Source organism: Mesoplodon bidens (assembly GCF_964165515.1).
Source record: "Mesoplodon bidens genome assembly, chromosome: 18".
NCBI classification, from domain to species: Eukaryota; Metazoa; Chordata; class Mammalia; order Artiodactyla; family Ziphiidae; genus Mesoplodon; species Mesoplodon bidens.
In genome coordinates, this window is record NC_138175.1 from 44162933 (window position 1) to 44180087 (window position 17155).

Genomic DNA, 17155 nt, shown 5'->3' on the forward strand with positions numbered 1-17155 from the left:
CTCCCTGATTACTAATGAGGTGAACACCTTTTCACATCTTGGTCATTTGGATTTCATCTTTTCATGAAGTGCCTTTGAAATCTTTTGCCCATTTTCCTATTGAATTGCATGTTTTTTTTCTAGAGTTCAGTATTTAGAATATGAATCCTTTGCTGGATGTATCTGTTACAAGTTTCTTTTCCCATTTAATGGTTTCTTTTGGTGAATAGAAGTTCTTTTAATGTAGACATGTTTATCACTCTTTTTCATTATGGCTAGTGTTTCTTTTCCTTTTTTTTTAAGGAGTTTTTCCCTATCCCAAGTCATGGAGTTACTTTGATTATCTTTTCAAAACTTTTTTATTTTGCCTTTTCACATTTAGGTCTATAATACGCCTGTAATTAATTTTGTATATGTTGTGAGGTATTTAAATCTTTAAATTTAGTAAGGGCATCACTTGGCTTATGTGGTCCAGATTATAATTTAGATTCTTTACTTGGATATTACTTACAATTTAAATCCATCTGGAACTATAAAATACTCCTGAAATTTTGGACTAGTTCTGTTTGAGTAGTATGTAATTAGGGTGACCATATGGCCTGGTTTGCCCTCGTGGAAAGTCCTTGTTTGTGCCTGTTTTTCTGGCGTAATGGTTAAAACATCCCTTTTCTCTCTTGAAAATATTGCAGTTTGGATAATAAATTGTATGGTCACACTGTATATAATCAAAAGCCCAATCCCAGAGGTACTGCTGAATGGGTGATGTCTTTTATTTTCTGCTAGAGATTTCACAGACTAGCTCTAGTTCTATAAAGTGAAATTGAGGTAAGTTTGATGAACTTTAATACTCAATCTTCTGAATCAATGTCAGGAAGTTTTAAAGGCAACCTAGAAAGACTTTAATGTAGGTCTAAGTATGTTAGTAGATAACCTGGGCTGTAGTTTGTTTCTTATAGTCTTTGTCACAGCTCTGCGTTTTTTTCTTCCTAATACTGATCATGACCTACACATAATCATCTTTGTTTATTTGCATGTGTTTATTGTCTCCACCTTCGCTCCCCACGTAGAGTCTGAGCTCCTGGGATGAACGAATATTTATTAAATGAATGAATAAATGGAAGTTAATTAGCATTTTAGTTTATTAATCTTATAGAAGTCTCTTGAGGATATCTCCAAATTCCATGTTCACAATTGTATCTCTCTTTAAAATTAAAATACATAGGTATGTTCCCTCCCCCAACAGTAAGAAATTTTGGAGAATAGGGATATAAGAGGAAAAAATCTTATGACATGATTTAAATGACATTGTTGGGGAGACAGAGTTTCACCTTATGACTCAAGCTCAATTATAGTTTTCATTTAAAATTTAAGAGAAGAATCAGTTCAGGACGTTTGAGGGAATTGCAAAGTGATGACATGCATCAATAGTTTGTGGGATACTTCCAATTGTATTTGCGCCTGTGTTTGTGAATATGATGCCCAGACACATACTAGATCCTGGATACCAAGAGATTTCCCACAGAATGGAAGCTTCGTGAAGGCAGAGAGTTTTGTCTCATTCATTGCTCTATTCTCAGTACCTGGAACAGTGCCTGGCACATAACAGACCCTTGGTAAGTATTTGAATAAATGAAAAGGATACTTGTAGTTATTGAAGGTTTCTAATTATGGGAATCTCAAAGTTAGAGGAAGTTTACATTTTCTATAAACATTATATATGTAGATTTTAAAAGTATTTAAATAAAATTAAATGAAATTCTTATCTAACGTATATTTAGTTAGCTGTACCTGGATAATATACCCCTCAAATGAAACCAGGTTGCCACTGAATTAGGAAAAGAGACTTTGTGAAGAAGAATGATTATATAAGCCAGCTTCTTTTAAAATGATTTGTTTTTAAAATCAAGTGACTGGTGGAGGAATATAAAAGCGGGTAAATTCGTAATGGATTATTTCCTTACTTATCTGCTAAGTCTTGCCCATTGGCATAGCTTACCTACTTCTTGACTGTTTACTAGCCACATAGTCATAAACTTCAGAGAGTGGGAGAGTTTTGTGTGATGGATGAAATGCCTGTGAAGTGCTTTATTGATTTCTTGCATTCTTGCACGAGTTGGGGATCCAAATCTAGCAATTCACAAAATCACTACCTAGAACAGCAAAGATCTAGCGAAACTTAATGTTGCAGTTTCTTTTGGTCGCCCTATTTAGTGAGGTTGCCAGAACTCGGAGCCTTGGAAACAGTTTGTTGTTGTTGCATACATAGTCCGCAGAAATTCTTGGTAATTCTGGGAGTCTCGGGTCAAGTGCCAAAAACTAACTGTACATTTTCCAGTGGAGTAAAATAAGCAATGACTTTCTGAATCAGAAGTAAAGAAAACAACGTAAAGCCTGAAGAAAATAATCGTAGAAGGAAGGAAATATTAAGAGTAAAGAGATCTTACCTGTGCATGACACATAGCAAGAATTTTATATTTAACTCAGTGCCAAAGTAATAATAGCAGTAACTGTAGACAGTTTAACTTGAATTTATTACTCCATGGTAGAAGGTGCTTTCTATAGAAACAATTTACCTTTTATTTTCTCTATGATGCTTTAAAGTAATACTTCAGTTAGCCATTTTAAAAACTGGATATCATTGAAGTAAGTTTTTTTAATGGATAAAGTGTGAGTTAGTCTGTAAAATATTTTATTCACAAGAATTTTATTCTAGTTTTCTGGGGTGTTCATTTCTGAAAGAAAATGTGACCCAAAAGGCCAGTTGGAATACTTAGTAGCTCTTTGACCTTGGACAAGTAATTTAACCTTAGCTTTAACTTCATCTTTTAAATAAGAATAATAACGCCCATCTTTCAGAGTCATTCTCAGAATTAAATGAGATAATATCAAAAGTTAACTGTTTTATTGTAGGTGCTTAAGAGAGAGTAGCTATCTCAGTCTTATTTCCAACCACTGTCTCCATCTTTGTCTAGGTACCCCAACTCCATCAGTCATTCAGATCTATTGTAGTCTATAGTCTGTTGATCTTACTACCTTTCACTGCCCCACACTCCCCTCATAACTTTACTTCCTGCTTTAATTCCACAAGGAGTTGTTACAGTCAGTACAGAGCATATACTGTCAATCCCCCTTTCCCTCTCCCACTTTCTTGTACAAGTGTCAACACAGACATGCTGGCCAATTTCACTGTACATTTATGTTCACTAAGCCCAGCAGTCATGGCTACTTCCCATATATATATATACTGTATTTCCATAGTCCATTCGTTCCATTTTTCTGCCTGACTGTTCCGTTCCTTGTTTTCCTCAGACTTCCACCACCTCTTCCCCCATCTTCACTTTCAGCCTGTGAACCTTGCTTCCTATTTAATTGAGAAGAGAACAGCAAACAGAATTTTTATCAACATTCATCCCACATGTACCTAGTTACCTGCATCTGCTCCAAACCTCTCCTTTTCTCTGGTCAATATAGATAAACTGTTCTCTCTAAGGCCACCCTTCCACTTGTGCAAGATTTCATCCCTTCTTGATGATTCAAGGACATTGCTCTCGCAGTTCTCTACTCTATCTCACCTATGTATTCAGTTTTTCTTTCTCTACCAGATCCTTCCTGTCTACTCACAGATATGCTGTTATTTCACCCATCTTAAAAAACAGCAACAACAAAAAAGCACTACTACTCTTAATGCAGTTCTTTGTTATCTACTGCCCCATTTCCCTCCTTCCCTCTGCACCAGAACTCCTTGAAGGAGTTGTCTACATTAAGGTTACCAAAGACTTCCATGTTGCTAAATTCAGTGGTTGGTTCCTATTCTCAGTCTACTTGACTGATCAGCAATATACGGCACAATTGAAAGTGTTACTTCCATCTGGGAATATTACTGGTGGAGTTGTGTGATGGCTAGTGTTGTGTCAATTTGGCTGGACCACAGTGCCCAGATATTTGGTCAGATATTCTGGACCTTTCTGAAGGTGTTTTTTGAACCAGATTCATATTTAAATTACTGGACTTTAAAGCATGTTTACTCTCCATGATGTGGGACATGGGTGGGCCTCATCCAGTCAAGGTGAAGGCCCTAATAGAACAAAGACTGACCTCCTCTGAGCAAGAAGGAATTCTGCCAGCAGACCACCTTTGGACTCAAACACAACTCTTCTCCAGGTCTCCAGCCTGCTGGCCTACTCTGCACATTTTGGATTTTCACATGAGCCCAATTTCTTAAAATAAATCTCTCTGTGTCTGTGTGTGTATACGTGCATCCTGTTGGTTCTGTTTCTCTGGAGAACCATGATGAATACAAGTAGTATCCAAGCTGAAATTTAGGGTAGGTCAGATGTTGGGAGTTGTTTTGGTAGAGGACAGAAAACCTGCTCCGTGTATGGAGAATAATGAGCTTGGTTGGAACTTAAGTTTGGGTAAGTGTCTGGGACCAGGTCTTACAACTGATACTTGACAGGAGTTTTAACTTTAGGACTACATCATGGGGCTTCCCTGGTGGCGCAGTGGTTAAGAATCCGCATGCCGATGCAGGGAACACGGGTTCGAGCCCTGATGTGGGGAGATCGCACATGCCGCGGAGCAACTAAGCCCGTGTGCCACAGCTGCTGAACCTGCGCTCTAGAGCCCGTGAGCCACAACTACTGAAGCCCATGTGCCTAGAGCCCGTGCTCTGCAACAAGAGAAGCCACCGCAGTGAGAAGCCCGTGCACTGCAACAAAGAGTAGCCCCTGCTCACCGCAACTAGAGAAAGCCCGCGCGCAACAATGAAGACCTAACGCAGCCAAAAATAAATAAATTAAATAAATAAATTAAAAAATAATTTTTTTAAAAACTACACTGTAAATGTTATTCTAGATTTCCATTTGAACTTAGCCTTAGTTTTGCAACTAACTTTTGGACATTTCTTGAATAATTCAACCTTTTGTTTATTGCTCTCCCATTTTAGTATTCAACAGACTTATTTTTCTTCTTTATCAATCAGTATTAGAGCCTAATTTATAATTTTTAGTTTGTGTCCAAAAGTTAAGGCTTGGCACTTCCCTGGTGGTCCAGTGGTTAAGACTGCGCCTTCCATTGCAGGGGGTGCAGATTCAGTCCCTGGTCAGGGAGCTAAGATCCCACATGCCTCGGGGGGGCTGAAAAACCAAAACATAAAGCAGAAGCGATATTGTAACAAATTCAGTAAAGACTTAAAAAAATAGTTAAGGCTTTTGGAAAATATTAATGTTATTTTGAGGATGATAACCATACTTAACTCTGGACATATTTATCATTTAAACTTAGAAAGCTTTGGTATTTTATAATGGAGGTATTGTATTGGGAATTTGGTCACTATAGCTCTTCCCTGTAGTCATGTACTATGACTATGGGTATGGGTGTTACTATACTGTTAACCAGGTTTGACAGTGTGATATTTGAGCTTGCCTTGATTTAGAGGTAGAGATATTTTAGATAAATGATTTTGCCAGAACTTTGACCCTATCTCTTTTTTAAAAAAAGAGTATCATGGTATACATTTTTATTAATAAATCTTTGCTATTTGTAGCCAGAGTGGGGAATTGATTATATTCTTTTAAGACTAACAGAAAAAAATAGTATTTTCCCTACTTCCCCCTCTTTTGAACACTGGCCTAAAATTTGGGCTTTTCTAGTTTGGGGAATAAGAAAAACTAGAATACGTATTAAAGCAAGGTAACAACATGATGAAGTTGAGAATATAGAGGACAACCACCCCTAGTTTTAACATTCTGATCCAACTATTATTATCACTTTGTGTATTCTCTTACCAGCTATATTTGTAGGGAGGTGTGGGGGGGGTTGCTTTTGTTTTGTCTCACCGTGTGGCATGTGGGATTTTTTTTTTTTTTTTTTTTTGGCAGTACGCGGGCCTCTCACCGTTGTGGTCTCTCCTGTTGCAGAGCACAGGCTTCAGACGCGCAGGCTCAGCGGCCATGGCTTACGGGCCCAGCCGCTCCGTGGCATGTGGGATCTTCCCGGACCAGGGCACAAACCCGTGTCCCCTGCATCGGCAGGCAGACTCAACCACTGCGCCACCAGGGAAGCCGGCATGTGGGATCTTAGTTTCCGTACCAGGAAGACCAGGGCTTGAATCTGTGCCCCCTGCAGTGGAAGTGCGGAGTCTTAACCACTGGACTGCCAGTGAAGTCCCTGTGTATGTTATTGATGTGAAATTCATATAATATACAATTAACCATTATAAAGTGTATGATTCAGTGGCATTTAGTTTAGTCACAGTGTTGTGTAACCACTACTTCTTAATTTCAAAACTTTTTCGTCACCTTGGGAAAATACCCCTTACCCATTAAGTAATTCCCTCCCCATTTCCCCGCCTTTCCTCAGTAACCACTAATCTGCTTTCTGTCTCTCTGGCTTTTCCTATTCTGGGTATATTATGTAAAAGGGATTGTATAATAGGTGACTTTTGTGTCTGTCGTCTTTCACTTAGCATAATGCTTTGGAGCTTCTTTCTAGCTGTAACATGTATCAGCATTTTGTTCCTTTTTATGACTGGATAATGTGTGTGTGTGTAAAACAATTTATCTGTTCATCTGTTGATGGGCATTTGGGTTGTTTCCAACTTTTGACTATTATGAATAATACTACTTGAAACATTCATTTCTGTGTGGACATAGGTTTTTTATATATGAGTGAAATTGCTGAGTCATTTGGTTATTATATGTTTAGTTTTTTGAGGAACCACCGAGCTATTTTCCACAGCAGCTGCACCATTTCACATTTCTACCAGCAGTGTGCAAGGATTTTTATTTCTCCACATCCTCATCAATATTTATTTTCTGATTTTATTATTAAAGGCATCCTAGTAGTTGTGAAGTGGTATTTCATGTTGGTTTTGATTTGCATTTCCATAATGACTTATGATATTAAACATCTTTTCATGAGCTTGTTGGTTATTTGTATATCTTCTTTTGAGAAGTGTCTCCAAGTTTTTGCTCATTTTTAATTGGATTGTTTGTCTTTAACAATTTATTGAGTTCTTTATATATTCTACATATTAAATGCTTATATATGACTTACAAACATTTCTCTTATTTCATAGCTTGTCTTTTAATATTCTTTTAATTAATTTATTTATTTATGGCTGTGTTGGCTCTTCCTTTCTGTGCGAGGGCTTTCTCTAGTTGTGGCAAGTGGGGGCCACTCCTCATCACGGTGCGTGGGCCTCTCACTATCGCGGCCTCTCCTATTGCGGAGCACAGGCTCCAGACGTGCAGGCTCAGTAATAATATTCTTAATACTGTTTAAGAAGGGGTTTAATTTTTATGAAGGGTTTAATTTTTATGAAGTCCAGTTCATCTGTTTTTTTTCTTTTGTTGCTGTTGCTTTTAGTGTCAAATCTAAGAATCCGTTGTCAAATTCAGAGTCATAAAGATTACTCCTATGTTCTCTTAATATTTTTATAGTTTTGGCTCTTATATTTAGGTTATTGACCCACTAAAAGAAAAATTCTGTGTTTCTCCTCCATTCTGGCTTCCAAATTGTGGGTGGGGGGCGGATTTCCCACATCAGTCAATTCTCCAACTCCTTGGACACCAACTGGGTGTCCTGCAATTTAACTCAATTCTGACACTGTCTATCTGAAGTTAGTGTCAGATACCACAGGTTAAGGGCTCAGTCCCATAAGACTTCCCCCCACCCACTCCCCACACCAGTCTCAAGTCCCAGCTTGTGACCTGTATTTTTAACCAACTGGTTATAAATTGGGGGTTGCCACAACCCGTTCCTTGGTTTGATCATTTGCTAGAACAGTGCAGAGAATTCAGGAGACAGTTTACTTGTTAGATTACTGGTTTATTATAAAAGGATACAACTCAGGAACAGTCGGATGAAAGAGATGTATAGGGCAAAATGTGGGAAGTAGTGCCGAGTTTCCGTGCCTTCTGTAGGCACATCACTCTCCCAGGACCTCCACATCTTTACCAGCCAGGGAGCTCTCCAAACCCCATAGTTTACAGATTTTTATGGAGGCTTCATCACATAGGTGTGATCAATTATTAACTCAATCTCAAGTCCCTCTCCCTCCTTAGAGGGTGGGAGGTGAGGCTGAAAGTTTCAAGCTCCTTATCATAGCTTCCTCTTTCTGATGTCCAGCCCCCTTCCTGAAGCTATCCAGGAGTTCACCAAGAGTCTCCTCATTAGAGCAAAAGATGCTCTGATATCACCCAGGAAATGCCAAGAGATTTAGGAGCTCTATGTCAGAAACCAGGGTCAAAGACCAAACATTAGAACAAAAGATGCTCTTAGTACCTTTATCTCTTAGGAAATTAGAGAAGTTTTAGGCACTCTGGCCAGGAGCTAGAGACAAAGACATATATATATATGTATTTCTTACCATATCTCAATATCACACCCACTTAGGGATAATTTTTGTATATGGAGTAAGGTATGATTTCACCCTTATTCTTTCACATTTGGTTATCCAGTTGTCCCAGAACATTTTTTGAAGAGACTGTTCTATTATCCCTGTTGAACAGTCTTGGACCCTTGTCTAAAATTAATTGGTCATAGATGTTTGGGTTTATTTCTGGACTCTGTATTCCATCCCATAAATCTATATGTCTGTCATTATGCCAGTACCACACTATTTTGACTACTATAGCTTTGTAGTAGGTTTTGAAATCAGGAAGTATGAGTCCTCCAATTTTTTCAAAATTCTTTTGTCTATTCAGGCTCCCTTGAAGTTCCATATAAATTTGAGAGTTAGCTTTTCCATTTCTGGGGGAAGGGGGAAGGCCATTGTAATTTTGATAGAGACTGCACTGAGTATGTAGATCACTTTGGGGAGCATTGTCATCTTAAGTCTTCCAATCCATGAACCTGGGATGACTTTCCGTTTATTTAGGTCTTCAATTTCTTTCAGCAACATTTTGTAATTGTTAGCGTACAAGTTTTTTACCTCCTTGGTTAAATTTATTCTTAGATATTTTATTCCTTTGGATGCTGTTGTAAGTGGGATTGTTTTCTTAGTTTCCTTTTTGGATTGGTCATTGTTGGTAGGTAGAAACATGGCTGATTTTTGTGCTGATGTTGTACCTGTAATTTGCTGACTTCATTTATTAGCTCTAGTAGTTTTTTTAAAAATAGATTTTATGGACTTTTCTATATATGGAATCGTGTCATCTGCAAAAAGAGTTTTACTTCATTCTTATTTGGATGCCTTTTATTCCTTTTTCTTGCCTAATTGTGCTGGCTAAGACTTCTAGTACATTGTTTTTTGGGGGGTTTTTTGCGGTACGTGGGCCTCTCACTGCTGTGGCCTCTCCCGTTGCGGAGCACAGGCTCCGGACGCACAGGCTCAGCGGCCATGGCTCACGGGCCCAGCCGCTCTGCGGCGTGCGGGAATCCTCCCAGACCAGGGCACGAACCCATGTCCCCTGCATCGGCAGGCGGACTCTCAACCACTGTGCCACCAGGGAAGCCCTCTAGTACATTGTTGAATAGCAGTGGTGAAAGTGGACATCCTTGTCTTATTTCTGTTCTGAGGGGAATGTTTTCTGTCTTTCACCATTGAATGTGATGTTAACTGTGGGTTTTTCATATATGCCCTTTATCATGTAAAGTAAGTTTTCTTCTTTTCCTAGTTTGCTGAGTGTCTTTACCATGAAAGGGTGTTAAATTTAACAACCGCTTTTCCTGCATCTATTGCAGTAAACCTGTGGCGTTCCCCCCTACCTTGGTCTATTAATGTGGCATATTACATTGAATTTTTTTGTGTGTTAAACCACCCTTGCATTCTTAGAATAAAATCCCAGTTGGTCATGGTTTATAGTCCTTTTAATGTACTGTTGGATTCAGTCTGCCAGTATTTTGTTGAGGGTTTTTGTGTCTGTATTCATAAGAGATATTGGTCTGTAGTTTTCTTACAGTATCTTTGTCTGACCTTGGTATCAGGGTAATGCTGGCCTCATAGAATGTGTTAGGAAGTGTTCCCTTTTCTTCTGTTTTTTTGGAGCAGTTTGTGTAGGATTGATGTTAAAATGTTTAGTAAAATTCACCATTGAAACTGGACCTGGTTCTTTGGAGGTTTTTGATTACTGGTCCAGTCTCTTGTTGGACCTGTTAAAGATCTGTTGAGATTTTCTATTTCTTCTTGAGTTAGTTTTGGTAATTTGTATGTTTCTGGGAATTTTTCTTTTTTGTCTAGATTATCTATTTTGTTGGTATACATTGTCTGTAGTGTTCTCCTGAGTCTTTTAATCTCTATAAGGTTGGTAGTAATGTCCTTGCTTTCATCTGATTTTAGTTATTTACATATGCTCATCTTTTTCTTTAGTCAGTCTAGTCTAGCTAAAGGTTTGTCTATTTTGTTGATCTTTTCAAAGAACCAATTTTTGCCTTTGATGATTCTGTTTTTCTGTTCTCTATGTTGTTCATCTCAGCCCTAATCCAGTATAATTTCTTTCCTTCCTTCTGCTGGATTTGGGTTTCGTTTGCTCTTTTTCTAGTTTCTTAATAAAGATCATTTGAGATTCTTTTAGTATAGCATTTATAAATTTCCTGCTTGAGTATGGCATTCTCTAATTTTGCCAAAATTCTCTAATTTTGGCAGGTGGTATTTTCTTTTTCATTTGTCTTCAGATTTTTCTTAATTTCCCTAGTGATTTCTTCTTTGACTTATTGGTTCTTTAAGAGTCAGTTTAATTTACACGTACTTGTGAATTTTCCAGTTTCCCTTCTATTATTAATTTCTAGCTTCATTCCACTGTGGTCAGAGAGAATACTTCATAAAATTCGATCCTTTTCAATTTATTGAGAGTTGGTTTTGGCCTAAAATTTGGTCTGTCCTGAAAAACGTTCCATGTGCAATTTAGAATAATGTACATTCTGCTGTTGTTGAGGGGGGAAGGGATATGCTAACTCTTCTAAATGCCTTCACCAGCACTACTAGGGAAGCCACTTGTGCCCTCCCCTTGAGGGTTGAAACAATGGCCAGCCTCTGTGCTGGCCCCTCAGTGAATTTTCAGGCAGATCATGTCATACAACCCTAATTTTTTGGAGGACAGGATCCCTGTTGCCCACCTGGCATCAGCAAGCTGCACCAGAAACATGGGCCACTGTCCCCATAGCTGCCCTTGACTGAGATGGGAGATGATGAATGGTAATAGCCAGCTACTCTGCAAAATGCCAACATTCACCAAAGATTACTGGCCTCTTTCTTCATTAGGTGCTCCCTTGGATGCTACAGGCATTTGACTAGATTCCATAGTTCCAAAAAGGTTAATTCAGACTGTTTGCCAGCCCAATAGTTGTTTGGGTGGAGGGACCGATTCCTGGATCTTCCTACTCTACCATCTTCCATGATGTCACTCACATATATGTTTTTATTTTAGATAGTTGTAATCTTTTGAAAATAATAGTTTTATAATCTGCCTCATACATAGCATGTTTAATGTTATTGTATATTTACCTAATATACAATATATATATATATTTTTTTTCTTGCTGTACGTGGGCCTCTCACTGTTGTGGCCTCTCCCGTTGCGGAGCACAGGCTCCGGGCGCGCAGCGCGCAGGCTCAGCGGCCATGGCTCACGGGCCCAGCTGTTCCGTGGCATGGGGGATCTTCCCAGACCGGGGCACGAACCCGTGTCCCCTGCATTGGCAAGCGGACTCTCAACCACTGCGCCACCAGGGAAGCCCCCCTACAATATATTATTGTATATCAAATATATTATTTGATGTTACAAATAATATAGCAGTCTATTTTGAAAAAATGTGGACAGAGTTGTAGAATTCTAAGTAAGAAATTACATTTGCTAAATCTTTATATTTTGACCTCTTTCTTTAGGTACCTTTTCACCAGCACTTGCCCAGTAATTTCCAAACTGGCCCTCTGCTTCCTTTTTCATTTTATTTTCCAAGTCACAGAAGAAAAAATTCTGGAGGATAGTGGTTGCCAGGGGCTAGGGGTAGGAGGAAATGATACACTGTGGTTCAATGGGTATAAAGTTTCAGTTAAGCAAAGTGGTAAAGTTGTAGAGCTCTGCTTATAATTAACAATACTGTGATGTACACTTAAAATTTTATTAAGAGGGTAGATCTCATGTTATGTATTCTTACCACAATTAAGAAAAATAGGGAATTCCCTGGCAGTCCAGTGGTTAGTTAGGACTTGGTGCTTTCACTGATGGGGCCCAGGTTCAATCCCTGGTCCGGGAACTAAGATCCTGCAAGCCAAGTGGCGCGGCCAAAAAAAAAAGAAAAAAAGAAAATGAATGGAAATGATAGTATTAACAAAAATGCTGGTGAAGTAAACCTAACAATGAAGTCGTCTGCCAGCTTGAAAGAAAAAAATGTAAGGTAGCCTGGTGGAAGAAAGTATAAAAAAGAGTTGAATCTGCTGTTGGAGACAATGAAAGAGTGCATCAGGATCAGGCAGAACCATGCAATAAGCACTTATAAGACTGATTATATAGCCAAATTGAGCCAAGAGGAAACTTGGGGTGATTAGGCATCATATACTCTTACTTTGTGGCTTTCTTTGTTTGGCTGCTGCCCCCTAAAGTGCAATAAATAAATAAAAATAACAGGTTAAAAAAATTAGGGAAGAAGTCATGTGATTTTTGACTGTACTGACATAATTCCCTTACTAACCAGTTGCACATGAGCTAACTCATGTATTGAAATGTTTTGTAGCAGAATAGTACTAGTAATTTTCTACCTTTTCTGTGTTTGTCTGGCCTTCTCTCTTTCCACTCTCAATGTCCAGGTTTCAACCTTCACCGCCTCTCATTTGTTCTGTTATCTTCCAGACATGTGTTCCCTTCTCATTGCTCTTCTAATTAACTTATTCTTTATAACGCTACAAGAACTGTCTGTTGAAAACATTAAACCTGATCAAATCAGTTTCCATCATTAGAGCCTGTTTCTCAAACTCTTAGTGTGTGCAAATCATTCTTCATGGTCTCTGTTTTCATACTTTTTCATTTTCCCTCTTTTGCTGTATGGTAGCTTTTTTTTTTTTAAGGGAACTTTTATTTTTATTTATTTATTTTTGGCTGCATTGATCTTTGTTGCTGCGCTGGCTTTCTCTAGTTGTGCTGAGCGGGGGCTACTCTTCATTGCAGTGCGTGGGCTTCTCATAGCAGTGGATTCTCTTGTTGAGGAGCACGGGCTCTAGGCACGCGGGCTGCAGTTGTTGTGGCACGAGGGCTCAGTAATTGTGGCACATGGGTTTAGTTGCTCCGCGGCATGTGGGATCTTCCCGGACCAGGGCTTGAACCCGTGTCCCCTGCATTGGCAGGCAGATTCTTAACCACTGCACCACCAGGGAAGCCCCGCCAATAGTCTTTTAAATTGAACACATTTAGCTCTATGCAAAACCCACTCTGTTTTCCACTTAAGAAAAAAAAATTTACTTAGCTACAAATTAATGAATACTTTCTCATGGATGGCATTTAAGAACTGCTATTCAGTACTTGAAACAGTGCATTGTAAGAGGCACTACCTGAATACAGTGAGTAGACATGTATCTCATATCCTCTGTTTTCTCACCAGTTCGGTCCTTTGGTACAGAAGACAGACCAACAGATCGTCCAATACCACCTCGAGATGAAGTCTTTGAATACATTATATTCCGTGGGAGTGATATTAAAGACCTCACTGTTTGTGAGCCACCAAAACCACAATGTTCTTTGCCTCAGGACCCAGCTATCGTTCAGGTAACATAGTAAATTTGTCTTGGAGTTCAAGTAAATTTCATGCACATAACTAGCCTTGGATTTTGCCTCTCCTTGTTTTTGTTTTTTAAATTTTCTCAGTTAGATGTTCATATAGCTTATTACCATTTTCTAGTTATCTGGATACCCAAAATAACTGGATAATGTTCTCACCCAGGTTTTTCTCTTTAGATAATAAATTGGGACTAAATAGAGTAAGAAATAGCTGAGGAATTAATTTTTGTCATAAGATACTTTCTGATTTCAACAATGGTTAAAATAGCTAACATTTATTGAGATCTGACTTTATAAGAAGCACTATTCAAAGCACTGCACATATAATAGGACAGTCCTCACAACACCCTCTCAGCTTGGTACTATAGTTATTCTCATTTTTATAATCCTCATTTTTATAAGTGAGGAAATTGAAGTAGACCCATAATTTGAACAGACCCAGGAATTCTGGCTCTAGAATCCAGGATCCATGCCACTATACTATTCACACGTGGTTCATGTTACAAACCAGGGTGGTGATGGCTACTCTTAGGTAAGATGACTAAGTTTAATGGAAAAAATGCTAAATCACATTATATATTATATGTTTGTTACATAGTATACATGCAGTGCACAAACATAAAAGGAATTTAACATGTACAGATACGTTGTTCAGTTCCCAAATAAAGTATTAAAGAAGACAATCCTAAGTATCCTCATTAAGAGAAGGGTTTTTTTAATCAGTTAATTTATTTATTTATCAGTTATTTAATTTATTTTTGTCTGTTTTGGGTCTTCGTTGCTGTGCACAGGCTTTCTCTAGTTGCGGTGAGCGGGGGCTACTCTTCATTGCGGTGCACGGGCTTCTCGTTGTGGCTTCTCTTGTTGCAGAGCACGGGCTCTAGGTGCACAGGCTTCAGTAGTTGTGGCGCATGAGCTTAGTTGCTCCGTGGCATGTGGGATCTTCCCAGACCAGGGATTGAACCCATGTCCCCTGCATTGGCAGGCGGATTCTTAACCACTGTGCCACCAGGGAAGCCCGAGGAATTATAAAATTTGTGTATTTTATTTAAAACAGAAACACATGATGTCTAAAAGATTGTAAATTATGAATTAAGATGTTCATTATAGTACCTGTTTATATGTTAATTGGAAGCACATAGAAACTCTGAATTTCTACTATAGCAGCAGAGGAAGGCAGGTTAACATGAGTATTTTTAGTTACTGGCATAGATGATTAAAAACTTTGTGGCCCCCATATGTTTTTCCTGCTGAATCCATTTTCTTCTCAAGGTTTTTTCTTGTCAAAAGTCTTTGGTCATTTGCAGTAAAATATGCTTGTTAGGTTTTTTTAACTTCCTCTTTTTTATGCTGTGAGTGATAAAAATCTTAGGTTTTCACAAAACTGACTATTAAAATATCTATTGTCTTGCATAGAATGTGCCTTCCAGCTATTAAAAGGAAATACCTAATGAACTCTTCTAAAGAAAATATTAAGTGCTATATAAAATTAAAATGGGAAAAAAAGAGAAAGTACCTTTTAACATTTACTTACTATTTTTCTGAATATAAGATAAGCTTTTTAAGAAATAATAAATTTGGTTCTTGCAACATAAACTGGAGAAATTCTCTACTCTTATCTATCCCCTGCTTTATAAGTCTTACTTTTGAGGAATTAAGTCTGAAAGAATCCTGAGAAAATGCGAACTTCTTAAATGGAGGGAGAGGAGACACATTCTCATAGAAATAGCTGCCTACACCGAAGAGTGATGTTATCGGACTCTCATATCTTTTGATAACTCTGCAGAGAGCAACTTATTTAATCAATCAGTTTTATGGAATGACAATAACCTAGAGAGCACAATTCAAAATGATTTTTAAAAACTTCTTCCAACCACTGTAAATTTTGGCTTTTGATCTTTTGATTCATTCATTCAGTAGTATTTATTGAATACCTGCCATATGTCTGATACTAGCAGCAAACAAACAGACAGCGTTCTGCCATCAGTGAACTTGTATCCTGGTGGCTGTTAGTACACTTCATATTTATATTATAAAACATTTTATGTTAAGATAAATTAATGTATATATATACATATTAATATATTTATATATATTTTTTTAGGTTTAGTAAGAAGCTTTTTATAAAGTGCTCTTTAACGTAATAATAACTGTATTTAGAAGTGTAAGTGGTAGGTGGTTTTGTACAGGATAGTTTGTTTCTGCATTTCTTTCCCATAAATTTAATAGTATACCTCAAGTGATTGAAAATAAGAGTAAAATCAAAAGTGAGATGTCTTACTTATGTCACCACCAGACTGAAACTTAGTACTATAATGAAATTTGATTTTTCTCATATTTTTTCTTTAAGCAAAGTTAGTTTACTTATTCGGGTAACTTTTCTTTGGTTCTTTCCTAAATCTGTTGTAAAACTGAACTCAGAGGAGGAGTTCATTGTAGAAAAAAGCATTTATAAATCACATTGCATACAGCTGACACATGTATATACATACTGCAATCAGGTTATTCAGCTGTTTTAACATTAAACGCATGTTGCAAGTTGTTATAATTGCTTTTGTGTCTAGTAGTTGTAATTTAATAGTTTTCTTTAAAATGTAAATATCCGAATTTCTTTCCATTATATACATATTGTTTAGAGCCTGGAAAATTAACCCGTGATCTTTTCTTCAGTCTTCACTAGGCTCATCTACTTCTTCATTCCAGTCAGTGGGCTCCTATGGACCTTTCGGCAGGATGCCAACATACAGTCAGTTCAGTCCAAGTTCATTAGTCGGGCAGCAGTTTGGGGCTGTTGGTGTTGGTATGTTGTGCTTTTTTCCTTTTTTTTCTTTCTTTTTTGTATATTTCCCTGTCTTTACCACAAAGATATATAAAACCACAAATTTTCAGACATATTGTTTGGTGTTCCTTTTGTAGCCTATTATTTTAAAGACTTTATTTTAATGTCCTTAATGATTAGTGGTTCTATAAAGGCCATCTCTTAGAATGCTAACATTTAAAAAAAAATCTACATATATCCAATTACCAAATTTTATTGAATGTTATTTTAAACTTACATAAGATACATCCATTTAAAATAAGCATTTTTTCCAACATTGTGGGTTTTCAAAAAGGGAAGCAGAGATAATGCCATTATGAGGGAGCAATATCAATATATAACACTATAAGGAGAAAATATCGGAGGGCTAGGCTAATAACAGTCCTAGTTATGATTGGAGGACAAAGGTTATCATGTACAAAAGCTAGGTATAATCACATCAGATTTTTTTGTGTTTATTTTTATAGTTGTGCATTTTAGCTCTCAAGTACACCTTTACTGAAATTTCTACAGTAAAGAAGAGTTTTAAATCTCAAACTCTAGCCCTTAATCTTTTTTAATTCCATTGAAATAATCACTTATCAGTTTATTTCACTGATCACAAATCCAGTTTCAGGTTTATCTTGAAACTCATTAGTATGTTAAC

At 37.6% G+C, this 17155-nt stretch overlaps 1 protein-coding gene across 4 annotated transcripts in view; it reads left to right on the plus strand.

The window, feature by feature from the left end:
* LSM14A (LSM14A mRNA processing body assembly factor) overlaps positions 1-17155 on the plus strand; it is a 54808-nt gene that overhangs the window by 3270 nt on the left and 34383 nt on the right. For all 4 annotated transcript variants that reach the window (XM_081216914.1, XM_081216915.1, XM_081216916.1 and 1 more), the window contains exons 2-3: positions 13516-13679; positions 16362-16491. In XM_081216914.1, the coding sequence (XP_081073040.1) occupies positions 13516-13679; positions 16362-16491 (294 nt within the window). The remainder of the gene's footprint in view (positions 1-13515; positions 13680-16361; positions 16492-17155) is intronic.